Source organism: Podarcis cretensis (assembly GCF_951804945.1).
Source record: "Podarcis cretensis genome assembly, chromosome: 12".
In the NCBI taxonomy this organism is placed as follows: Eukaryota; Metazoa; Chordata; class Lepidosauria; order Squamata; family Lacertidae; genus Podarcis; species Podarcis cretensis.
In genome coordinates, this window is record NC_137181.1 from 15,603,689 (window position 1) to 15,631,212 (window position 27,524).

At 45.6% G+C, this 27,524-nt stretch overlaps 1 protein-coding gene across 9 annotated transcripts in view; it reads right to left on the minus strand.

The window, feature by feature from the left end:
• Positions 1-27,524, minus strand: part of ADARB2 (adenosine deaminase RNA specific B2 (inactive)) — a 387,063-nt gene that overhangs the window by 121,763 nt on the left and 237,776 nt on the right. For 7 of the 9 annotated variants that reach the window (XM_079946710.1, XM_079946707.1, XM_079946706.1 and 4 more), the window contains one exon: positions 8,028-8,114. The exons of the other annotated variants lie outside the window; for them this stretch is intronic. In XM_079946710.1, coding sequence (XP_079802836.1) covers positions 8,028-8,114 — 87 coding nt within the window. The remainder of the gene's footprint in view (positions 1-8,027; positions 8,115-27,524) is intronic. 9 annotated transcript variants of the gene reach the window in all.

The window sequence follows — 27,524 nt, forward strand, 5'->3', positions numbered from 1 at the left end:
TCAGCAAAATGAGGTAGTAGAACAAACTACAGTGGTACCTCGGGTTAAGTACTTAATTCGTTCCGGAGGTCCGTTCTTAACCTGAAACTGTTCTTAACCTGAAGCACCACTTTAGCTAATGGGACCTCCCGCTGCTGCTGCGCCGCCGGAGCACGATTTCTGTTCTCATCCTGAAGCAAAGTTCTTAACCTGAAGCACTATTTCTGGGTTAGCAGAGTCTGTAACCTGAAGCATATGTAACCCAAGGTACAACTGTATTCCATTTCAGATAATGGTTAGGGAGCATCATTTTCTGAACTTGCTCCACATTGTAACAAAACAAAGCAAACTCCTCTGAGTAAACAGAAAAAAAGCCCAGTTGAGGTAATAGTCTCTTTATCCCCATTTTACCAGTTTCTTCTGGCAGGGAACATTTTAATGTGGGAGAGCATTTTTTTTTAAAGACCTCCCCCCCCCCGAAGTGGTACAGTTTGTTTTACCACTCAGGACTTGATCTCATTTTACCAGATATATAGACCAGGTCTATCATTTCATGTTCGACTGCAGAAATGTTTTGTCCCTTCATCTTGGTTTTATTTCATTTAGCAGCAGGAGACTGAGCCAACAGTGAAATGTATTTAGCTGTGCATTTGTGAAATTTCATCTTAGGTGCCTCTGTTATTGCTCTCTTGTATTATTCTTCTGTCACTGAGGAATATTCCTCCTAGGTGTCTCTATTCTTTTTCTATTATTTTCTCTCTCCCCCTCTCTCTCACTCATGCACCTCCCCATTCAATTCCCGTTTCTGGTCATTATGCATGGTGGTGTTAACCCGTGGATCATGAAGTGCTATTGAGGACTATTTATAATGTGCCACTAACAATGACATTGCCTTTGTCTCTGGGTCACAAGGGTTCAGAAGAACCAGCCATCCGACACTCCATGCTACATCTGAAGCGATATTATTGTGCCTCTCAAAGGTTATTCTGCTGCCAGACAGCGTGAACTTTGGGTGAGGAAAAGAAAACAAAGGAGTGGTGATCGCTTCGTTATAAATATCTGCAAGCAACACATTCCAGGTAGCCTCCCTTGCAAAGGATAAGGAGTCCTTCGGAAACATGTACCCATTTTACAAAACAACAACAGAGGAAGGTGTGTGTGTGTGTTGCTACAAATCTTCTCCATTTTGCAAGTGTGCACCACAAACTTAGCCACCCACCGTACCTAGTCTAATGGTTATAATAGAATGCTTCTCTCAAGCCCGTTTCTGGTGGGGGGAATTTCTGAAGGAAGGGATCCTGGTGGCAGCAGAGAAGGCATGTATGGGCAGAAGCGCACCCACATGGGCACCATATTGGTGGCCCCCACAACAGAGCTTTGTGATGCCTTAAGTAAAGGTAAAGGGACCCCTGACCATTAGGTCCAGTCATGGCTGACTCTGGGGTTGTGGCGCTCATCTCGCTTTATTGGCCGAGGGAGCCGGCGTACAGCTTCCAGGGTCATGTGGCCAGCATGACTAAGCCGCCTCTGGCAAACCAGAGCAGCGCATGGAAACGCCGTTTACCTTCCCGCCAGAGCAGTACCTATTTATCTACTTGCACTACTTGCTTTCGAACTGCTAGGTTGGCAAGAGCAGGGACTGAGCAACGGGAGCCCACCCCATCACGGGGATTCGAACTGCCGACCTTCTGATCGGCAAGCCCTAAAGATGAACAAATATATGGTAGCACAAGCTTCTATGCGCAGGGCACTTCACCAGATGCACAAAACACTATCCTCAGTTGGCAGGCATTATAGAAATGGAGCTGTTTCCAGTCTGAGCAGGGCCCCAGGCATAGGAGCATTCCCATTCAAATGGTGTGTGTGCATTGCGTCATGTGATCAATTATGTGGGCCAGGGCTTACCTGGGATCCCACAATGTTTTATTCAAGTTGGCACCCCTGGCCCTAAGCAAGTGCCCTCTGGTGGCTACCTCTTATGTAATGGGCAACGCTCAGACTTTCCTAACAATGGCAGCTTCACTCCAAGCTATTTCCCACAATGCTTCAGAGAACCTGATGCAGTATCACTCCAGGGCACTGGGAAAATTGAAGTGCAAGCTTGCAGACCTAGCTGCTTGATGTGACGGTCCCAGGGCTGGTGCCAGCATTGGGATGCCCTGCTAGGACTCTGAGGCCCCAGCAGCTGCCCTAGTGTGTCAGGTGTTGATACCAGAAATGGTAGGGAGGGGGAGTGGTACTCATTCAGGTCAGAGGGAAATGAAATACAACAGGATGTGACAATTTATGGAAGCTTAAATGTACGGAATCACTGTGGGGCTGACAATAAAACAAACATCTTGGCATTTGTCAACTAATCCACACCTGTACAGTGGTACTTCAGGTTACAGACGCTTCAGGTTACAGACTCTGCTAACCCAGAAATAGTACCTTGGTTTAAGAACTTTGCTTCAGGATGAGAACAGAAATCGCGCAAGCAGCAGTGCGGCGGCAGCAGCGGGAGGCCCCATTAGCTAAAGTGGTGCTTCAGGTCAAGAACAGTTTCAGGTTAAGAACGGACCTCCAGAACAAATGAAGTTCTTAACCTGTGGTACCACTGTACTGGGTTTAAAAACCCATTCTGTGGATTCAGGCCACAGGTGACAGAACATAATGTCCTGGAAAAAAAAAAGCAATTTAGCCATCTCATGCCGGTGTCTCCTTCTGAAATTTCTTTGTTCAAAAATGGCCACTTTAAGTTCAGTAACAAAACATCCTGGGAGATTGGTGCTTCCCTGCCCCCCACTCATTTCTGAATATTGCCCCTTTCTGATGTCATTGTGCATTGTCACATGACAGGCTGCCCCAAAGGCTCAGCACATGGGGGCCTGCACAAGTGGGGCAGCTTAAACATGCTGCATCAGCCCCCAGGCACAGCTTGCCCCCCGATTGTCCTGTGATTTACAAGCCTTCCTAGGTTTAGATTTAACATCAGGAAAAGCTTCCTAACTATAAGCGGAATTAAGCAATGAAATAAGCGGCTTAGAATCAGAGAGTCGAGAAGGATGAGAATGCTACTTAGTCCAATCCCTTCCTGCAAAGGAGAACCATTCTTATGCTAGCAGACCAAACTGTGCCCAGTCTCATCTGAGATGAGGTGCGCTGCTCCACATATCTCAAGCAAGTGTGGACAAAGCTCGGAATCGTTATACAGGAGAGCCTCATTGGACTGAAAACTGGGTGAGGAAACTGGATGCCTGAGTAGATATCTGCCATGTGACCTCCCTTCCCACGGGAGGCTCATTCATTAAGGCTCCACCAGCCTACATTGGCCATCTAGTAGCTCTGACTGGTCAACCTTCTCCAGGGAGTTGCACTGTCAGTCAGCTTCCTCCTCCTTAGCCTCATTGTTGCCCTTCTAGCAGAGAGGATGATGGAGACAAAACGGGTCTTAGTTGGCTGTGCCTGCCATTGGTCCTGGCTCCATATTTCATGGGCTCTGGCTCTATCTTCCGTTGGTCTTTCTGCCTTTTGCCCTACCAGTTCCAATGCTCACCAGCCACCACTGACTCTTCCTTGCCACACAACTACTTCTCCCACACAAGCACTTGGCAAATGGAGAGCTGTACCTGAATGTTCTTGCTAAACATAGGTTACTCTGCATACTAGCAGTCTAATCAGAAATTGGTACCCTTTGCTCGCTTGCTTTTTTTTTTACAGAGAAACAAAACAGATGCAAAGCCAAAGAGTCATTAGCAAACTTGACTTTGGGAGTGCATTCCTTCCCAAGTCCAAGGATGGCAAAGGGATATCACCCCTTGTACCCTTACAAGGAAAAGTCTCAGAAGCAAGGTCAAAGATTCTTTAGCTTTAGTTTCTTAGAGGCTCCATAAAGTCACTTCCACCTCCAGGAGCTGCTTTTGGATGTCAGGAAGCTGGAATGGAGTGGGTAGGTGGACAGGAAGCACAAGTGCCTTCCACTTCCTGTTTACATTCCAGGAAGTAAAAAATGTCAGAAATGAAGATGTGAAAATTGCACTCTGTTTTTCCTGCCTCTCCCTGGCTTTTGTAAAACCATTCCTGCTGGAAAAGAAATATCAATCTTGAAGAAACTGCACAATAGGTGGGTCTAGTCAATTAGGGGAATGAGGTACTGCCCCACCAACTTCCTTTTGCTCTCAGCCAACCCCAACCTGCCTGCCAACTTACTTGGAACCAGTCCAGGGGGTGACACTGCCTGTCAGTTCCCTCCTCCTTAGTCTCAGTATTGCCACCAGAGTTGGTTCTGCTGGTTGTTGGCTCTGACTCCACCTACTTTCTGACCACCAGTCAGCACTGGCATATTATCTGTATGCGTGTCTTAGATGATGAAAGGAGACAAAACCCCAGCATGCTGGATGCTCCAAAAAGGACATTTTCATGTTAAAGGGTGGCATGTGAATTTCCTGCATTTGGAAATCTAGTGGAAGGAGCTGCATGGATCGGAAGGGAGACCTCAAAGGTATATTTGCAAGTTGCATGAATCAAAGTGACATCCTGAAGGCCTGGCATAAAAAGAGAGACATCTTTAGTATTTCCCTTGTGAAAATCTCCTTGCAACATTTCCCTGTGTCCCAAAGAAGACAATTTGGGGAGCTGGGGGGTGGGGTTTCTTTTGCCAGTACCTGCCCTACAGCTTTTGTTCTCAGAAGTATTATAGTGAAGCACTGAGCTGTGGTGTTGGCTGTTTGGCTTAAACAGCTGCTATTCACGCATCATTATCAGGCTGAAACCTGGGCCACAGACACTTCTTTTAGGGCACCCATGAAGGTATCTGTAATCATTTAGGTTCACTGCATTCATAATGCAGACTGGCTTTGTCAGATTGCTGCCTGTGGATTCAGAAAGGCGAATTTGAGACCCTTCATTTCCTGCTGCCAGCTTGCCAATAGCTCTCTCTTTCTCTTTGCCCTTCTCGCACAGAGCAGGCTATTTGCTGCCCATCTGCATCACGTTGAGGACAGAGGGGAAAAGGTTTCACCTCCATCACTTTTTGACATACTGTTGGAAAGAACGAATTTCACTGGGAAAGCAATCTTTGGAAGCTCATCATCATGACAGGACTGGGCTGCAACCCAGCAGCTATATCATATTACCAGAGATGCTGCTGGGTCTGATGAGACTTCTTTATTTTTATTTTATTTTTAAAGCTTTTGCTGGGGATCAGTTGAATAAATGCAGATTTCAGGTCCTGCTTCCAGGACGCTAAATATGTACTCATACACTGAAGATGAATAATGTGCAGTTGTGAACACAGATGCCCACATACAAGCATCATCCAAGGCAAGATGCAACATATATATCTGTCCACCTACATGAGTTTGTGATAACAAAGATGAACATATTTATGGCAATGGGAATATCCACCTGTCATCGTCCCCCCTGCCCACCATTGCCCAGTCAAGACAATGGTATCAAGTTTATCAAGCCCCTGGCAAACCACCACCCATGACAAGTGGCAAAGACATGTTCTCAGATTCAGTTCCAGCTGTTCATCTGCAATTGATGAAACATGGGTTGGGAACTCTTTGGAGAAAAGCGGTTGGGCGTCAGGACGCTTTTGTTGGGAACTTTGTACCCAAAGTCAAGCAGCTTTGATCAGATGGTGAAAGTACCTGAGACCCCACCACCACCAACCCTGAGAAATTTACTGGTCCTGAAGATCCTTCAGCTTGCCAACTGCAGCACCAGAATCCAGCAGGCCAGTTGCCTGGGCTCTTGACTAGATCCCAAAACCTGTTCATCACCCCCACAAAAGCAGAAGTGGGAAGGAGCTGGAAACTTCAGAGCTGCTCATGAAATGATGAGCTACCCCCATGAGGCTACCTGTCCCAGGAGGAAGCAGAGGAAGCCTGCTTGAGAACCAGGAAAGACCAGAGCCTCCAGCTCCCCTGGACAATGGGGCAAACTCCAGCATCCCAGCTACCAGCTTCTGTTTGTGATAAGATAGCGGGCAGGTTCTTTCATACCTGCCACTTTTTCAGATCCAGGAGACTGGATAGCAGAGCAGGTGAGCTTCCGAGGGAAATGAGAGGGGCAAATGAGAAAGTCACAAAGCTCTCTCCTGCACACATCAGAGCGCCCTGTTGCTGCTCTGCATAATGAAGGAAGTGTTCGCCAGGAAAGGTGTAGTTAGTTGCAGCCTTAGGCATACAGAGTCTTGGATTTGTGTGTGAGGCTTCAGAATAGAAAAAGGGATTACTAACATCACAGGGACAAATTTATTCACCCATAATTTCTAAGGGGACAGCCCTTCATAGTTTCCAGCTGGTAAAAAGAGCCATCTGGCAGCTGATGCTGAAATAAACAGAAGTGCATCGTTTGATCGGAGCACGTCCTCCCTCTTCCCCCAAATCCACCAACATGTTACAACAAAAAGGTAAGATGACACTTACAAATTAATGTCTGGGCTGGTGAATATGATAATATGCCACACACTCCCCACCTGGTTCCACTTTCTCTTCATTATTCAGTTTTTCTTTCTATCTAATGTGACTTATCTTAGCTTCATATTCCAGCAGTCACTGGCAGAGGGCACGACAATGTTCTGGATGCATTAAAATAGGTGCCGGAGAACAGAAGGGAATTGTTTTGTGCATCCTCTTCTCCACTGGGGGCATCACTAGCAGGTGGCTCAGGGGGTCCTGGTTCTTTTGCATTGGGTCTTGGATCTCCTGCCTCTTACCCTCTTAAAAAAAAGAGAGAAACTTAATAGGAGGCATTCACTGCAGCGCTAAGTTAGCCCCTTAGCAGTGCACTTGTTTTGCTAATGGAATGGCTTGAGCAAGAGAATGTGCACAGACTTCCAAACAGAATGGGCTTGTGTGTCAATACCGCTGGTGCCAGTGAATGTGGCAGGACAAGTACAGTGTATAAATCAATTGCCAATTCTCTTTTCTTTCTCTGTTGGTTGTCTCTCTTGTTACAGAGGCCCAACCGGCCTCCACTAGGAGTTGGGTATTTGGTGTCATCTCTTGAAGACTTTTCTTTTATGCCAACAGGCCTGTGCAGTTGCCCAAAATGTCATTTGAATAACTGGAGGTATCCTATCTTCTCTCTCTCTCTCTCTATCTCTCTCCATACACGCTCATCCATGTGTTCCATTAGACCGTATTAGTGGGAGATGGGAAACAGGGCTCATTCAATCAGCTTTCCTGGAAGACCAGCTCCATCAGGGACCTCCTACCTCTGAACTCTGCCAGCTGGCATTATAAGAACAACTGTTTAAGAATGGGTGCCTGGCTTGGATTTCTTCCTCTTCCCTCCCTTTCCCTTGTGTGCCATGTTTTCTTAGATAGTAAGCCTTCGGGTTGGGACTGTAATTGACTGCATGTAAGCCACTCCAGGAGTCTTTATGGCAGGGGGAAAAAAACCATGGGTACAAATGCTCTAAATAATAATCATTACACACAGAGAGAGATAAGCATACACAAAATATAATATAAATATAATACAATTTATAAAACAAACATAATACTGTATATAATATATACACCTCCCATGAGTATAAATTTATGCATACCCATCATCCTCAATAATTTCTAATTTTATCATGAATAGCTTCTTATCATAAAATGTTTCATTATAACCATAAGAAGAATCTTTTAGGTTTTATCTATCGCCAGATATAGAGCTATCAATTCTTATTACTGAAAGGTGTCAGATTCCAGTTGCAAAGTTTTCTGTAAACAAGCACTATGTGATGAATCCGAAAGACAACATGGCAGGATGCCATCGGTCAGAACCCAATAGGGAAAGAGGATGAAGAACCACACTCCCTTGTTATTGGGTGCCCTATGCAAGCAGGAATACATGAGGACCACACAATACCAGGACAATGTCACTTTGATATTCTCTGTCCTGATTTTCTCCTTGGCTGAAATGGTAGTTTGGATGGGCTCTTAGATGACGCGCATTACCAAAATGCGTTTTGTTTTTAAAAAATCTGTACTCAGCCACATACACATATGATACAGAACTTCCTATTGGCTCTACTATTCACCTCAATATGAAGAAGAGAAACTGCTTACTTAAATTGTCTTCGTCTTCCATATTTGCTGCACCAGGACTTAAATACTTGAAGGGCGCGATGAAAGTTGACAAAATGCTTACTTTTTCTGTAACGAGAGGAGGGGAGGGGGAGAGTACATACGTATGAAATGTGTGTCAACCTAGTTCCAACATGCTATGCTCTGATCCCTTGCTGCTCTTGTCCACCCCCCTTTCCCCTTTCCCCTTTCTACCTTGACCTCCCAAACCATAGGTCACTTCCACTGTTGTCTTCACCAAATGCTATGTTTGGATGGTAAGCTCTTAAGAGGCCAGGAACCCTTCATTTTATGCTTAAGTATAACTGGGGGCTGGGCTCCCGCTAACATCATTTGCCACTCTCCACTGCCATAGAACTTTCTAACCTTCCCAGCTTAGACCTTCCCGTTCGCTACCTCATGCTGTCATTGCAGCCAAGTAGGAAGAAGAATCTGCCCAGCAGAAGGAGCAATGTGAGAAGGGAGCCAAAAGCAGTGGCTTAGGGATCTTCTGCCACCTTACCCAGGTTGACATTTCATCTTAATTGGTTGCAGCAGCAGCAGGCTAGCTAGCTAATTTTTTTGGCTGTTTTCCTCCACCCCATGCTCCTCCTCCTCCTCCTGGGCCAACTTATCATTCTAATCAATGGTGGCAGCAGAAGATCTTCAAGCTGGCCAGGGAGGAGGAAGGTGAACGGTAATGTTGCTGATCGGCCTGAGGATCTGGATTCCAGGGTCAAAGGCTCTGGGGCTGGCAGGGAGGGGAACCAGTTGAACAGGTGGTCTGCTGCAGCCTGTTCTAGCTGTTCTTCTGCAAGCAACAGACCCACCCACCACATTGTAGTTCACAGTGCCAACTGTGAACAAGCAAACTGCGGCATGACAACAATCTTACATTTTTATTATATGTATAATTTGAAGTGCCATTGGTACTGTAAAGAATAACTGCCCATGGCTAAACACCGTGGGACTTCTGCATTTCTCCAAGTGTAAACTTCTCTTTTGATTTTTCTCTGTTTTAGACAGGACCTTTATATATGCAGAGCTCCCCAGATGAAATCTGTTAGGATTTGCTGTTGGATCAATCAGCTCACCTTTGTGTCCCTTTATAGATTGCTTCCACCACATGCCAAAATTCCTTCCTTCCACTGGGTGGATGCTAATAATCCCATTAGCACAAGACCCTAGTGCAGCATACTCTGCATGTTAAGAATTACCCATATTTGTACTTCAATAGAAAGTGCTTGCTTGAGACTGTAGGAATTTTCATTCATATATTAGTTTAAGCAATGCAGTAATCCTTTTCCATGGAGAGAACAAAGCTGAAGGAAAGTCTCCCTAGCATGCAGCAAGGCGTTATGCCCATGCACCTTACAAAGTCAGCAGCTCAGTTCTGTCGTAATGCCAAGCCATGCTTGGCACTAAGAGAACAAGCCTGGAAGGAGCCTCAGGCTTTTGTCTGACTCCCTTCTTCCCCCATGTGCACCAAAATCCCTTCCTTTCTTAGCTCTGTTGAAAAAGCCATGCAATGTGGAGAGAGCGTGGCTGGGATCATGGAGTCCTGATCCCCCTGTTGCATCGCCATTGGAGGTTGAAAGTCTGCAACAGGCTCCCTTTATGGTTTTAAACCATGGTTATCCAGGGTTCCAAGTTGCATGGGGTTGAGCTAGTATTTCCCTGCTCTCCCCATATGCAGTTATCACCATGTGACGGCTGTAACACTTGAATAGAGCCCGTGTTTGCAGCCAAGTATCATTTGTAAAGAAAGAAAAACTTCCTCTGTGCCTCTGTTTAGATGTAATGGTAGGCCATGGTTTGGTGCTATACAGCCTGGAAGGAGCCTAAAGCTCACACATTATTCCGTCCTCTGCTCATGCTCTACAACAGGCTTCCTCAACTTTGGCCCTCCAGATGTTTTGAGACTACAATTCCCATCATCCCTGACCACTGGTCCTGCTAGCTAGGGATCATGGGAGTTGTAGGCCAAAAACACGGAGAGCCTGTTCTACAATTACTTTCCCTGCCCTGACACTTGCTGGAGGAAAACCATAGTTTTGTCATCACACTGAAGTGGTAAAACAATGTTTGTGCTTTCCATGAAAACCAGAACTGTGAATCAGGGTAGTTCAAGAAACAAAATAAGTGGGGACACTCTATAGCCTTAAGGCACCCCCACCCCCTGACCACATTCACTGAAGTGGGAGCTAGACCATGTCTGCTAGCCCAGCTCTCACCTTTGCATTTGCAACAGACCCCCTATGTGATTGGGGTTCCTGACCTTATGTATGTATAGAAGTCCCTTTCAGAACTTCTACTAAACTGGCATAGGTTGGGGTTGGGAGCTAGTGAGTGGGGTCCCACTCCTAATGCCTGGGCAAGGAAATATCTGCCTGGGCCTGCTTTTTGTGGGTCATTCTCTGCCCCACATTGCCCTCGACTAGGGATGGGGAAGAAATTCAACTCAGTTCGCGTTCATAGGCAAACCTATTCAATTCACACTTTCCCAAAACCATACATGAAGTGAAGCATAGTGAAAACACAGTAAAACATTGAAATTTGCATGGCTCTAAATTTCACTGTGTAGTTCTCCAGCCAAGAAATGCACTTACAGTGGTAAATTGTGTACAGAGATGCATATATTAGCAAAAAAAATGCACATAATATGTATATGAAGAAATTTGCACTAAATCCTTCTGAATTTTCGTGAGGAACTTTTTTTAAAAAAAAACCCCACAAATTGATGTGGAAATGTGGAAAACTGAACTTAAAAAGTGAAACGAGAACCAGAGAAAACGTGAGAGATTCACTTATTCCTAACCTTCCCCATCCCCCCCTTGTGATCTTGCTCCATTTGGAATTATACCTTGTTCCTTTGACTGTCCTCTAAATTGACTGATAAGGAAGGTCACGCCTAACAGCCAAGCAGCTAACCCCGTGCCCAGTGCCCAGTCTTTAAAAATGGAGAACGCAGTCAGAATGCTAACTGCGATGGAATCAGACATTCAGTGAAACTGAACAAAGTTGAAGAACTTTGCACCTGTGCAACCCTCCCCCTCCCCCTTGCCCCCATCAGATTACGTGCTGAGGCATCACAACCTCCCTTAAATCCTCACAGCCTGCTGCTTGCAACGCCTCCGCCGCTACTTTTGAAACAGCCGTGAGATCGAAACGAGAAGATTAATTTTTGTCTCATGTAAAAAATGTACTCCCAGTTTAGGCAAGGCTGCGGCTAGGTCAATAAAAGACGACAAAAGTGATTGTTTAGTATTTGATCCCAACGGTTTACAAATGGAAGATTCACTGCATCTGGGAGAAGTGGGCAAATGAAAATATTTGCTGAAGATTTGTGGAGGGAGGGTTCCCTTGAGCGAGGGATCTGAGGGAAGAAAAATTGCCCTGTGGACTCAGTGCAGACAAATTATGGGCTCTGTGGAGAACAACGAGAGAGAGGAGGAAAGATCAAGGCTGGAAAAATATGAGAGCCAAAATGGACAGATCTGTCAATTCCTCATAAGGACCAGAATAAAAATATATCTTGGTTCAGTGAGTGTATATATTTGCTGTGTCTGTGTTCATCAAAAGTCAGGCCCCTTAATCCATTTCATACAGTAACATGTTCATGAGCCACAAAGGAGAAGCACCCATTTCCATTCACACACCATGCAGTTTAACCTGACGATGGCCGTTTCCAGGCATTCTTGCTTGCAATAAAATCCACTCTCTTAAGTACATCGCAACGAAGCTTAAACAGCCCTTTCTGCAATATTTATGCTCCTTTTTGTGCTTCATTACTGTCGCAAACAGCTTCCCATGCTCAGAAACAGCAGAAGAGCCAAGCTCTTGACCTTTCTGCTCCTGACAGTGACGTTTATCTTGCTTGCTGGATAATTTCCTTCGTTTACCCCCTATTTCCTCTATTCTGCCCAAGCTCCTCCTTTCATCTACTCCTCCAGCCATGTTTGGTATTTCCTATAATTCTGCCCCCCTAGACTTCTTCCTTTGTGGCTCATGTAACTAATTTAATTTTCCCATGTGGCGGAGAGGGAGTACAGATGATGTCTCCACGTGTTGGAAATAACAGAGATTTTGATGGGACTTCAAGGGCCATGTAGCCCAACCGGTTGCAATGCATGAATCATAGCTAAATCACATGTGGTTGGTTGTTAGGCCTCACAGGCTAGCTTTGCCCCTGCTGCTGGTAGATCTTGACAGCCTCCAAGGCTCACATATTAGGGCTGCCTGGACATAGCAATGCTCATGCACAGAGCTCCTGCACTTGAGAGGAGGATCGTAGGGATGATGGGAGTTGTAGTCCAAAACATCTGGAAGGCAGCAGCTTAGCAATATTGTTAATTGACCCCTGATTCGAGGAAATCAATGGAAATTTCATCATTTTCTTGCCCAAATCCTCATAAATCCTCATGTGGCATGCTCTTTGTTGCATGGACGTTAATGAGGACTATTAATAATTGTGTTTTAAAACGTTTTCTGACTATGTAGCAAGGATTAGACAGATGGTCACTGGTCGCTTGCCACATCAGCATTAATGATGTTTTACTGAATTGCTTCCATTATCATTCTATTCTAATTGATTCCTCTAAGCTACTTTGCACATTGGTGATTTTTTTTTTTTAAAGTGGGATTGTTTTAAACAAGGGTATCGGTGGGGGGAGGGGAGACATCCTACCATTTTGCAAATCTTGCAGGATTCCAGGTTACTGAATGAGGAGCCTTATCTCTCAGCCATCCTGCTTTTCTACATATCCAAAGTGGCTAACAACCTGCTTTAAAAACCTGTCGTTCAATACACAATAGACTTACAGAATAGCAAACTCACCAATGGCAGCAGTGGAACCGTTAAAAGTTTGACAAGAGCAGTCACATGCTGCTGCAACAGATGGGTGATGGGCACTCATCTGTAGGCAAGAATAGGAGGATCCTACCAGAATCTCCCCAGGAAGGATATTGCAGTTTTGGTAGCACAACAGAAAAGGCTTTGCCAGAAACAGCTGGTGGGGGGGGCTGTGGTCTCAACCTCCCAACTGTAGCATCACTCCTGTTTACTTGGGGTTATGCAGGGCAGCAGCGAGGTCCAGGGATGACGATAACAACAACAGCAACAACAACAACACAGTGGATGCTCGGGTTGAGAACGTGATCCGTGCGGGAAGCACATGCACAACCCACAGAGTTCACAACCCACAGTGCCGCATCTGTGCACATGCGGGTTGTGATTCAGCACTTCTGCACATGCGCAAAGCACGATTTAGTGCTTCTGCACATGCGCCGAAACCCAGAAGTAACCCATTCCGGTACTTCCAAGTTTGGCATGGTGCACAACCCGAAATCGTGCAACCCGAAGCATCTGTAACCGAGGTATGATGTAATAATAATAATAATAATAATAATAATAATAATAATAATAATAATAATTTATTTATACCCCACCCATCTGGCTGGGTTTCCCCAGCCACTCTGGGCGGCTTCCAACTAAGTATTCAAATACAGTGGTCTGTTAAACATTAAGCACTTCCCTAAACAGGCACGAGCAAAACCTATTCAGCATTCTTGTCAGCACATCCACACAACCCAGTTCCAGGTTTATCCCTTTGGCTGCCCCTGGCTTTGTCTCTTATTCCCACTTGCAAGGCCTCTGTCAGCAGTGGGACGTAGTACAAGGGACCCAAAGCCAATCTTAAGGACCGATTCTTAAAGAAGACAACAATCATTAATTAAAAAGGCTGGCTGATGGTGGGGCCTCCGCCCTCTCCCCTTTTAACATTTCTATTACACAAATTCCTGCACCGATTAAGTCTATAAGCCGTGGCTCATCCCCCAAAGTATATTTTTTGAAAGTGCCAAAGTAAAAGGAGGATCCGTGCGTTAAAAGACTTGGGAGAAAACATGTTATTTGTTGACTGCCAATACAGTCCAAGCCAAACCACTGAGAAACGCATCATATGGCGTAATCCTCACTCTCGGAGATGGAGGTGCCCATAAAGTGATAATAACTCAAGGTATTTTATCTCTTCGTGTCCTCCGGCTCAGCGGCAGAAGGGAGGAAAACACTCTTGAAACCAAATTAAATAGTTTTAGATCCAATTTTAGTTGCCCAAACCAGATTTCAGATTGATTTCTGTGGAATCTAATGGAGAGCAACACACACATACTGCCTCACTTACTGAAAATCCATCTCACATGCTTGGGTTTTAGATATATAATACACATACCCCTTATTTTGCTATTTACTGGAAGTAATAAAAACTGAATATTTCACAATGAAACATTCCTCATTTTGTAAATGGTTGTACGTCTTTAAGATGGTTTAGAGTGGATTGTTATGATATGCTGAAGGACTGCTAGCAAGAGATGTCTAGTCAAACACCCATTTGCATTCATTTGTGGAAACTGCTGCTAAAACAGACTTTATGTATAAATTCAGCGGGCCACTGAGAGCTCAGCATTGCACATGATATAAAGCAGTATCGTATTTTCAAATCAGGGTAGGGAACTTATAGTCCTCCAGAGGTGGTTGAACTCTGGCTCAGAGGGCCTTTATAATAACTTGAACCTTACCAGAGAAGCCTACTTGTGTTCTAATGAATAGAATCTGTATTATATTGGCTTTGTCCTGAAAGCAGCATGCACGGCTAGCTAAACACCAGATTAACAATGTAATATTGATTTTTTTTTGGTGTTCGTGCACTGTGCACTGTGACTTCCATCACAGTTTAAACAGCAGTGCAAGTAAAATATGTCACACACCTTAATGACCTTAAACACAAACTTTTCAAAATGCTGAAAGTTTGGCTTGACTTTTTTTTTGCGGGGGGTGGCACTAAGGGAGTAAAAGGCAGAGCCTTTTGAGGAAACAGGAGACCTTCAAATGGCTGAGTGTAAGAAAGCAGGAGGTGTGAAGGTCATGGGTGGGGATGTCTTGGGACAGAAGACTGGAAATGAAACAGGGGACAACACCATGGAGGGCTCTGAAGGTCAGAGGAAGCAAGGTGTAATCTTCGACACCTCCCTTTCCATGGAGGCGCAGATTGCAGCTATAACAAAGGCAGCATTTTTTAATCTCCGCCAAGCTAAGCAGTTGGCTCCTTACCTCTCTCGCCCTGACCTAGCCACTGTGATCCATGTGACGGTCACCTCCAGACTGAATTACTGTAACTCGCTCTACATGGGGCTGCCCTTGAGACTGACCCAGAAACTCCAGCGGGTGCAGAATGCCGCAGCGAGACTCCTTACGGAGTCCTCGCTGTGAGATCACATTCACCCGGTGCTATACCAGCTGCACTGGCTCCTGGTGGAGTACAGGATCAGGTTTAAGGTGCTGGTTTTAACCTTTAAAGCCCTATACGGCCTAGGACCCTCGTACCTACGGGACTGCCTCTCCTGGTATGTCCCACAGAGGAACTTACGGTCTTCAAATAAAAACATCCTGAAGGTCCCAGGCCACAGAGGTTAGGCTGGCCTCAACTAGAGCTAGGGCTTTTTCGGCTGTGGCTCCAATCTGGTGGAACGCTCTGTCACAAGAGACTAGGGCCCTGCAGGACTTGGCATCTTTCCGCAGGGCCTGAAAGGGCACAGCCTGACTCCCTCCTTTGGCAATCTTCATAGAACTCTAGCCCAATGGTTGCCATCAATTTGATTTGAATTAATTTTATAATGAAATGATTTTAGAATGTTGTATTATTTTATTGTTGTTAGCCACCCTGAGCCCGGCTTTGGTTGGGGAGGGTGGGATATAAATAAAATATATTATTATTATTATTATTAATATTATTATTATTACTTGTGTTGAATCCAGAAGCAGACAGAAGGGTGGATGTTATGGCCTGGCTGTAAACTATCCATACAGATGCTGATGCCATGGCAAACATCAAGTGAAATCTGAGCCGAAGACAGGGTGCAGAACCTGTGGCCCTCCAGATGTTGTTGGACTCCCAAGTCCCATCAGGCCCAGCCAACATGGCCAATAGTTGGGGTTCCCTAGAACTGGCTGCCTAAAACCAGGATGAGTCTCAAGTGAATAGCTTGAGACATCCAGTCCATTGGTCTAGGCAACAGATGGCCTACAGGCTATTGAGTTAGTCACTCCTTGCTTATGGACAATCAAATCCTCTGTAATATACAGCAGAGCTCTTATTGTATGAGGCAGGGATTGTGGTTGTATTGTATGCATGTATTTCATGCATGAGGCAGGGACGGCAGTTGTTGCCACAACATTTTGGACCTTGTCACAATCTCCTCACCTGCCTCTGCCTCAGAAATCTAGGGGCTTTGATGGTCTTGGCTAGTCAAAAGTGATATCCTAAGCTCCATGTCTCTGGCGGCTGTTGTTGAGCTTCCCACTGATTTGTAGGCTGTGCAGCAAGAGCTGACTCATTGCTGTTTGTCTTTTATGTACTGCCTCTGAAAGGTACAGTAAGTGATTAGTGATTAAAGGCTCTCTGTTTAATCCTGTATCTACTACAGACTGGGGGAGGTATGACCTTCTTCTCTTGTACTTTTGCAATAATGCATATTTAACCCTAATCCTCTCCTGGCCTCTGCTTTATGCCATGAGTTGATCTTTTGCTGCTCATTCTGCTTCTGGATTCTCTTAAAAGGGCAAAATGTTAAATGGCTTTGCTGGTGCATTCTTAAAAGGAGGTGATTGTGGTGGCATGCTAATCTATTTAAGAGGGACTAGGGCAGGCTAACAATGGCTTGACTTTAGCTGTTAATACTAGAAATGGGCATGTGGGGAAACTGGCCCTCGAGGAGCAGGAGTGATATGGAACGGGAGACCCTTGTACTGAATTCAATCTTGCTTCTGTATGGATAGCCAGTTCACAGGATCTGAAGGGTGCCAGGTGGGAATTTAGCTCATGTCAAACTACATAAGAACTGGCTATGTCAATCAAGCACATCTCCTTGCACTGATAAGCCAGAGTAGGTCAGGTGATATTCCTGGACATCCACAAAGTTTTGCTTGCTGATCTCAGTGCAGGATTACCCTACCATGAGCTGGAGTGAGCTTCTCAGGAGCATATCAGGAGAGTGGCAGATCACGGTTACCTGCTGCTTGCCACCCACAGGCCCACTGCCCTATCAACCAGGGCTGGCCCAAGACGTTTTGGCCTATGAGGTGAACCACAAAATGGCTCCTCATCCTGGCCAGGGAAGAAGAGGTGAGTGAAGACCTACATCAGGAATAAGGGGGAAATAAAGATCTAAACTGGGAAGGGGGGGGGTGCAGTGTCAGCAACAGTGGGCAGATCTGTTGACCCTGTGAATCCTGCCACCTGAGGTGCTTGCCTCACCTTGCCTCATGGGTGGGCCATTGTTTAAGCCAGGCATAGGCAAACTCCGGCCCTCCAGATGTTTGGGACTACAATTCACATCATCCCTGACCACTGGTCCTGTTAGCTAGGGATGATGGGAGTTGTAGTCCCAAACATCTGGAGGGCCGGAGTTTGCCTATGCCTGGTTTAAGCCACCCCATCCTACTTATGCAAAAGGGTGTGCCTGGTAGCTGAGGCTGTGGAGCAGCAAAGAGAGTGAGAAAAGTTCAGTTTACCGCAGCAAAGCACCCTTGGCACTCCATCACCTGAGGTTCTCCAAGTCCATCTGTGCCCCCAGCACCTCACTCTGAGGAAGGATCCACCGTCATGATGTAGGATCCCTCCTCCGTGTGAGGCACCATGCAGAGAGACAACCCTGGAGAGTGCCTCTGTTGACACTGCTTTGACAGCCTTCTTGGGAAAAGCTGAGATGGTTGCACTGCTGGGGCTGTTGGGGAAGGGGGAGGAACAGACAGTGGCCATCACCATGGCTTGGGGCTGTTAGAAGGGAGACGTGGCTGTGGAGGGAACCAGGCATCTCTCAGCTGCATGGAAGCCAAAGGTGAACATTTCCCCATGGCCCACAACTGCATAGAAAGACTTCTGTATGAGCTAGTTACTTGCACTGGGACCACTGTTTAGACTTCTCTTTTTTCTTTATAGGATCAGGGACCCAACACCCTGCTTAGAGTGCTGTAGTAGCCACCATCTAGCCATCCACCTTGGTGGTGCTGCAGCAAGCCATCCTCCTTCACCAAGCCACCAAAGGGGCAGGGCAGACCTTTAAGGGACATGGGTCCAGCTGCTACAGTCCATGGCTCAAGACTGCTATGCCCAACCCAAGGTTAGTTAGGGTGGAAGTGAAGACAGCGACGGGGGGGAGGAGAGGCATGCCCTCAACTTCTGAACCCCTGCCGAGGAAGCCCTAGCCTTAGTCCTCTGTTGCAGGTATTTTCTTTCTCTCATTCGTTCAGATGGCTGAAGATTTGTGGCACTCAGCACACCCTGGGAAGAAGGTTGGCGCTGAGGGGGAGGAACAACACATGACATGCGACTCCCATCAGTGATAATAATGGGGGTTGTGCATCTCGGTCCTTTTCCATTGTGCTGTCAACATCCCCCTTGAATGTTAACACAGTCCAATCACTTTCTGGAGATGAGTTTTAGCTTATTTTCTGAGCTGTTGGCACTTATGCTGCTTTCTAAACTTTTTTTTTTTTTAACAGCTCTTCTCTGAAACACTGTCTGTCAGAGTTAGCCATTGCAAGGCTGGCAACGCTTTGCGGGTGATTTGGGATGGGTGTAAATAAGCAACGAGAACCGTATGGCTTGCTTGTGGGCAGTTTTATAAAGAAACCTCACACCATGCAGTAAAACATAATAATAAAAAAGCAACGCTTTTGAAAGATGGGGAAATCAGGCTAATCTGATGCTGCTAGCAGCCTCTGGTGATAGATTGAAGTAGACTTATTGCAACCAGAGAGAGCTTGGGATTCCTTTTTTAATTCCCCCCATCTTTCCATTGGAAAGGACAAACACACACACACACACACACACACACACAAAAGGAGGATGCAAAAGTTAGGCACACAAAAGGAGAAATTATGTTGCTATGTAAAGGAGCTATCCTGTTGCTGAAACTCAAGTGCTGCGGGAATCTCTGTGGTCCAAAGATCATAGAGATGATCTGCATGAGAAGGACAAGTCAGCTTTGCTGTGCTTCCTGCTGTCCATGGATAAGGACCAAAGAAGAGCCCTGCTGGATCAAAACAAAGCTCCATCCCATCCTCTTCCCCTCATTGGCCAACCAAATGCCCATCGGATGTCCACAAGCAGGACTTTAAGGCAATAGCCCTCTCCTGCTGTGGCTCCAGGAAGCTAGAACTCAAAAGCATAGAGCTGGATTGCAGAGTAGACTCACTGACATTAATGGACATGACTAAAAGTGCATCAAGACATGGGGAATACTGTGTGTTAGTTTTCCTGGTTAAAATGTTAGCGCTTTTGTTGTGTTTTCTAAAGTTCCATTCTCACTGCAGTACCTTTGGCCATGGAACTATGGCTTTTGGACTGATATGCCAGCACAGCACACAAAATTTTGTTAACACCAGTGGACATGGTGTGACACAACAATGAACATCATTGAACAACACTGCTAGTCCCTCACCCTTTCCACACACGCCTGTTTATGTTCCCCCATGATTTCTCCACAGAAACAGCGGGAAAGCTACCTCAAATTTTGCCACTTTGCTCCCATGATTTTCCCTGTTAAGAAGGCTGCAAATTGATTTTTTCCTCAAATCAAATAACATGGAAATGAGTGCTAAACACACACATAATTCTGTTAACTTTATGGAAGTGGCTTTTACTGCGTGTGAAAGTCTGAATATAATGTGGAAATTAACAATTAGGGAGACATCAGGGAAACTGAATAAACTGCTGAGTGACTGCAACAACTTAACTTGATCTACTCTGCGTAGAATTGAGCTGGAAGCAAGCAGGACTCTCTCTGAGTGGTCATGCCTAGAAAACCTTGACTTCTTTTCTATCAGTTGGTGGTGCTTCCAGACAAGGGTTTATTCTGGCACCATTGGCCTTAAACTGCCAGCCCAAATCCCCATACCCTCAATTTAATCTGGATTTTTGCTTCCCACAGAAAACCAGGCGAGGGTTTGTTTGTTTTCAAAGCTGTTGACAATGTTTATGAAATCTGAAGGGCCCATTTGTAATATTAAGCCCCCATCTGGAAAGAGACTAATCCTCCTTAAAGCAGTCAGTGGCCACCCCCACATTTTGGGTGTGAATTGCAGGCATTAATTACATGAAGAAATGCTCCTTTTTTCTTTTCTTTTTGGTCTGTTTGGAATCTCCTGCCAATCAGCATCACTGTATGACCCTGACTTCTATTATTATTTAAATTTCTATTCCACCCCCTCCTTCTCCTAAAGGAGCCAAGGATTGCAAACACACAAGAGATAAAAACAATTACAACATCTAAAACCAATTCTGATATAATGGGAGGGAGCTCTGACCCCATTGAACTGCTCAGATCCTAGCGGTGCATGCTGGGCAGACAGGCCAAGGGAGAGGGGAAATGGAAGAAACAGCATCTAGTTCTGCATACACACTATCTATTTAAAGCACATTTGAAACACATGGCTCCCCCCATAAAGAATCCCAAGAGCGGCAGTTTGTTAAGGGTTTTGGGAACTGCAGTTTGGTGAGGGGGTGCACTACAGCCCCCAAAACTCTTGCAAGGTGCATGTGTGTTTCAAAATGTAAAAGGTAAAGGACCCCATGATGGTTAAGTCCAGTCAAAGGCGACTATGGGCTTGCGGCACTCATCTGGCTTTCAGGCTGAGGGAGCCAGTGTTTGTCCACAGACAGCTTTCTGGGTCATGTGGCTAGCATGACTATACTGCTTCTGGTGCAATGGAACACTGTGATGGAAGCCAGAGTGCACGGAAACGCCGTTTACCTTCCTATTTATCTACTTGCACTTTGATGTGATTTCGAACTGCTAGGTTGGCAGGAGCTGGGACAGAGCAATGGGAACTCACCCCATTGCGGGGATTCGAACCATCTACCTTCTGATCAGCAAGCCCAAGGGGCTCAGTGGTTTAGACCACAGTGCCACCTGTGCTTTAAGTGTATGGTGTGAACACAGCCAAGTAGAACAGGAGACTGCAAATGTCATGGGGGGATTGTGGGGCTTAAGAAATGAAGGTTGCGACCTGAGAGGTTGAGAGGAAAGAGGTAAAGTGGAACAGACCAGTTGGAGTCCTGTCTGAGAGGAGAAGGAAATGTGGGGAATTGGACAGGCAGGGAGAAGAATGGCATGCTAGGGGCAGTAAGCTCAGTGGTGGAGCATCTGCCTTGCACAAAGAAGGTCTCTGGTTCAATCCCAGGGATCCCCTGCCTGAAACCCTGGAGATCCTTTGCCCATCATGTGGACAGTAGTGAGCTAAATGGACCACCAAGACAGCTTCCTGTGTTCCTATGAAGCCACAGGCTGCAGAGGGGAGGAACGTCCCCTCCCCAAAGCCTCTGTCACAGAAGGAAAAGCCGCTGAAAATTGTGCTTGTAAGTTACAGACAAATGCCTGAAAAGGACGATCTGCAATCCAGGAAGGATTAAACAGTTGTTGCAGGGGAGGGAGGAGGCAACTTGCTCTTTGCTTCCCTGATGAAATGCCCATAAAGCCCAATTAGCTTTATAACTTTGCATTAAATTAAATATGTTATTTTACACATGCACTTACAAAAGAGTCCTAAGTATCCAATAACAGTTTCCTTTATTCCCTTGTTAGCAGCTGACACTTTGGCGGTGCTCTGACGCGCACCAAGTTGATTTAGGGCATTGATTTTCAGCTGGCACACATCCCTTCATCCTCAGACAGAACTGATTAGCTTAGCAGGAAAACAGCACTTACTTTGTATTGTCTTTTGGATTTTGCTCGTCTCCCTTTGGAGGGTGCCGGCAACGGCAGCTGGCGAGAAGAGACCTCCTGATTAAGCGGCCTATTTTCTTTCTAACAGGGGGTGCATACAACCAGAAACCAGCCCTCAGTGAATGGAGAATCAATCAAACACAGTCTCTTCAAGTGCTTCATCTCACAGTGTATCCAAGGACCTCATTGTTGTAACTGCAAGCTACAGTGCTCCAGGAACCACCATAAGATGGTTCTTGTACCCTTTTCATTATTTTGGGAGGTGGACATACCCACCCTGGATTCACCCCATCCAGGGTTTTGCTATCATTCCCAGTGTGGTGTAGTGGTTAAGAGCAGTGGACTTGTAATCTGGTGAACCGGGTTCGCTTCCCTGCTCCTCCACATGCAGCTGCTGGGTGACCTTGGGCTAGTCACGCTTCTCTGAAGTCTCTCAGCCTCACTCACCTCACAGAGTGTTTGTTGTGGGGGAGGAAGGGAAAGGAGAATGTTAGCCGCTTTGAGACTCCTTCGGGTAGTGATAAAGCGGGATATCAAATCCAAACTCCTCTTCTTCTATAGCCTTTTCTCTCTGCTGATGGCCCCTATACTTGGTGAACTGGGCTTGACTTCCTATGCCTCTGCCAGACTACCCATATTTGCTCAGTTCTCAGATATTCACTACTACAGCCAATCAGCATTTACAGGAAACCCACTGGGATTGGCTACTCTACAGAGTTCCCTACTTCCTTACAGGAAGCCCATTGGGATATTCACTTGCAGCAAAGTGGGGCTACCCATAAGCACCAACTGAATTGATGCTGGTGGTGCAAAGGACTTTCCTCTGCAGGTGTGGCTCAAGCTGTGCCCCACCCATATGACCTGCAGGGGATGAGGTAGCTGAGCATCAAGTATGCTGGTCAGATACGGTTCACCACCCCTGATGTTACGGCACATATGCAGTGCAGGAGCGCATCATGGAGAGTCAAAAAATGCAGGCAGTTGGGTTGCTCTATAAATACACCCCCCCTGCTAAAGCGGCAGTGCACAGCATAATACCCAGTTCATTGGGATCAAAGCAAGAGCAGCTGGCAGTCATAGAATAGACGTTTATACAGTAGAATAAAATCAACTTGCAAAGCACATTGAGCTTTCACAAGAGATCTTCAGTCAACTGAAATGCAAACTCTAACTCCCATTAATTTAGGAATGTTAATTTAGCAATTTGTGAATTATTGTCCAAGTGTATACAAAGGACATTAACCATATTTTTTTCCATTCTGTTATACAGTGGTACATCGGGTTAAGAACTTAATTCATTCTGGAGGTCTGTTCTTAACCTGCAACTGTTCTTAACCTGAAGCACCACTTTAGTTAATGGGGCCTCCTGCTGCCGCTGCGCCATCACCATGCAATTTCTGTTCTCATCCTGAAGCAAAGTTCTTAATCCGAGGTATTATTTCTGGGTTAGCGGAATCTGTAACCTGAAGCGTCTGTAAACTGAAGCATCTGTAACCCGAGGTACCACTGTATCTTATTGCAGTAATTACCGGTAAATAGAAATATTTCAACAAAAGAAGAAAGGAAGAAAAGCAAATCTGGTAAAGAAGTCTTACCATGTAAAGTGCTAGCATGATGTAGTAACCTCATCAAAGAAAAGGGGGGAAAGTATGCAGTCTATGCTTGATTATTAGCCGTATTCTCCGACTTTCCTTGGGCTCATCTCAAACTATTGGAAAACACAACACCTCAGTCACTTGCCCAAGTGCAAGGAGGGTCTGTCAAATACCTTAGCAATAAAGCAGATGATGTCATACCTCCTGCTTAAAAAACAGCAACCACCACCTGGAGCAATATTCCCCTATATTCCCTTTCTTGCTATACCATAGCTGCCGCTACCTGCAAGTCAGGGTCAGGACAAAGGAATGTATTTAGAAACATTAAATTTTGGTTCAGTCCATCTCTCAGTGCCATATTTACTTTGCTTCATATATAAACATTCATGATCATAGTCCACAAAATGCTTAATGGATAATTCCGGGCATATAAATGATGAGAGCTTCTGCTCAACGCCATAGCTGTAACTGTGTTAATTAACGACACCAACAACATTGCAATGCATTCCTTATCCACAAGCTTCTGGGAATGCAAAAGAAGCAATAAACCTATTGTGTCGTCCGTTTAACCTACTTCTTTTTCTTTATGGGTTGCTTCCCCACCTCTTTGCCAAGGGGCAACAGGCAAAAAGATCCCTCTGGCACAATCAACACCCCAACTGCTTCCAAATGATGTTTTCAGTCTTCCATGCTGCTACCAATAACAGACTGGTGCTAATCCACTTAAGTACTGATCATTATTGTAATTATACAGTTAGTGATCCTATTCACTAAGGCATGGCTAAGCTTCCAAGTACATTGATTAAAATATGTGAGATTCTTATACATGGCAAAAGCTAGAGGCTGCATTAATGCCAAGAAGCTTGTCTTCTGCCAGAATGAAAGAAAACAGGTGCTCTAGCCAAAACCAGGAAAACTACCTGCATTCTCTCTCATAGACACTCACGTAGTGTAAGCAATGCACTGGATTATTTTGCATTCATTTAAAATAGTTGCATATCCAAAGTGACTTGTAATAAAAGTTATCCTATTAACTATAAAAGGGACGCACGTGGTGCTGTGGGTTAAACCACAGAGCCTAGGACTTGGCGATCAGAAGGTCAGCTGTTCGAATCCCCGTGACGGGGTGAGCTCCCATTGCTCAGTCCCAGCTCTTGCCAACCTAGCAGTTTGAAAGCACATCAAAGTGCAAGTGGATAAATAGGTACCATTCTGACGGGAAGGTAAACGGCGTTTCCATGCGCTGCTCTGGTTCGCCAGAAGCAGCTTAGTCATGCTGGCCACATGACCTGGAAGCTGTACGCCGGCTCCCTCGGCCAATAAAGTGAGATGAGCGCCGCAACCCCAGAGTCGGTCACGAATGGACCTAATGGTCAGGGGTCCCTTTACCTTTGCTTTATTAACTATAAAAAGGACAGAAGTAAAACCAACAAAGCAAAAGCCGTCAAAGTGATCAGAACAATTATTCTCTGCCCTGTAAATCAGAAAAAAGCTGGAGAACTACAGAATACTCATTGGTAAAAAGGAAAAGGATCCATGGACGGTTAAGTCCAGTCAAAGGCAACTATGGGGTGCGGCGCTCATCTTACTTTCAGGCCAAGGGAGCCAGCGTTTGTCCACAGACAGCTTTCCAGGTCATGTGGCCAGCAGGACTATACTGCTTCGTGATGGAAACCAGAGTGCACGGAAATGCCGTTTACCTTCCCACCGCAGCGGTACCTATTTATCTACTTGTGCTGGTGTGCTTTTGAACTGCTAGGCTGTCAGGAGCTGGAACTGAGCAACAGGAGCTCACCCCATCAGGGGGTTTAAACCGCCAACCTTCTGATTGGCAAGCCCAAGAGGCTTAGTGGTTTAGACCACAGCACCACCCACATCCCATAGAATACCCATTACGAAGGTCTCAATCTGCTATCGAAAAGGTTGCTGCCTCATGCATGAATCTGCTCCCATGGAGAGGCCCACTTAAAAGAGGATTAGAGAAATGTAGGAAAGACATTTGTGGCCACTAGCCACGATGGCAAAGTCTGAGGTCTTATGTCTCTGAATACCAGCTGCTGAGCATTGCCAGTGGGCAGAGTGATGTGTTGCACTGATGTCCAGCTTGCAGGCTTCCCACCGGCATCTGGTTGGCCTCTATGAGAACAGGATACTGGACAAGACACTGGCCTGATCCCGTAGGCTCCCCTTTGTACTTATGTTCTTGATATGCTAATTCACGACATGCTGGAAACTTGTAGGGAGCATTTAATAAGCCACTCAAAAACCAGCGTTCTGAAGGTGTGCCGTCCAAAATCCAGTCCCTTCATTCTATGCGATGTGTGGAACTGCTCTTAAGACTTTTGAAAACGCTCCCCCTTTCATTTCAGTGGGGCTTGTACAGTGAGTTGTGCCCTACGGTCCTGTCCAAAAAACTAATTCAAATAAGGTGCTCAGTTAATTGCACCAAACGGTGGATTGATTATAATGCAAAGGATAAATTCGAGCACTTTTTTTTGAGAGTGAAGGAAGGTCATTTCACAAACTCCCCTTTAGGGGACTTTGTTGACGGAAGCTTTCCTCCAATAGTTTAATCTGAATGATACAATCTATAACCCTTTGTGTAGATTTGTCCTTCCAACGCATGCCATTGTCGTCTGTGAGATCTGGCAGGCTGGCTCTGCTGATAAAAGGGCGACAGAAGGGATGGCTGCTAAGAGATGGCTTTGGTTAGAAAGCACCCAATACAGATCAGGGTTACCAAAAGTCTGGGTTGCAGCTCAGTCCTGCATAAATAGGTCCTCTGAGTCTGCTTGCGCTTCTGTTATGAATGCTACAAGGCAAAAGCAGGTGCAGTGTTGCTGATACAAAGCAGACAGGCTGTTGTACAAAGCTTCCGGTCTACCCCTGTCAGAGGTTACCTATCCTTTCAAGTCTCTCCACTCCTAGTGAGACCCAGCAGGAATACATACATAGCTCAGTTGAGCAGGTTGGATCTAGAACTGGAGCTGTCCAAGGTGCTGCAACTCTGGGTTGCTCTCTTGCTCTGCTGACTATATTGTCCTTATATATTTATAAGGGACACGGGTGGTGCTGTGGTCTAAATCACTAAGCCTCGAGCTTGCCAATCGGAAGGTCGGCAGTTCGAATCCCCACGACTGGGTGAGCTCCCGTTGCTCTCTCCAAGCTTCTGCCAACCTTGCCGTCTGAAAGCATGTCAGTGCAAGTAGATAAATAGGTACTGCTGCAGTGGGAAGGAAAAATGGTGTTTCTGTGTGCTCTGGTACTCATCACAGTGTCCCGTTGTGCCAGAAGCGGTTTGGTCATGCTAGCCACATGACCTGGAAAGCTGTCTGTGGACAAATGTCAGCTCCCTCGGCCTGAAGCGAGATGAGCTCTGCACCCCATAGTTGCCTTTGACCAGACTAAACTGTCCAGGGGTCCTTTACCTTTTTCCTTTACCTTCATATATTTATTTATAGAAAATACTTGCATGCCGGAGTATCATTGAAAAAAATTAAATGGCTTACAATCAATCAATCAGTCAATCAATCAATCAATCAATCTATATATATATATTCACACACACAATAAAAAATACTAAAAAAATTGGGTGAGGTGGGGTGCGGAAAGTCCTAACCAAGGGCAGGAAATTAGACGAACACTCTCCATTATTAAGAATGGAGGTTCTAGAAAACATTTTGTTCCCCACATTTTTGGCACAGAAATAAAAATAGGTGAATATTTGATGCAGCTGTTTTATTTAGGCTGAGCCCTGAATGTATGCAGCACTTAAGAGAGTAACGTAAGCAACAAAGGCTGGTCCCTCCACTGTGGTGCTTGTGGCATGGTCCACCGAGACATGAGTAGCCTGTATATAAGGTGTGAAATGACTGGATGACAACCTGAGAGACACATGGCCTCTCCTTCTGAATAATGGCTGGTGTGGTGCGTGTGTCGCCAGAAGTGGGAGCTCAACAGCTCAGCTTAGCTCTGCAGGGGTCTCCTGACATTCACACTACTGCCTGCATGGAAGAAGATGAATCATACCAAAAATTATTCTTCTTCTGCCTCTGATCATGTATTACTTTTCGCTAATTGATTTTCTTAACAGCAACAATAATTTACTACTTATTACATTCTG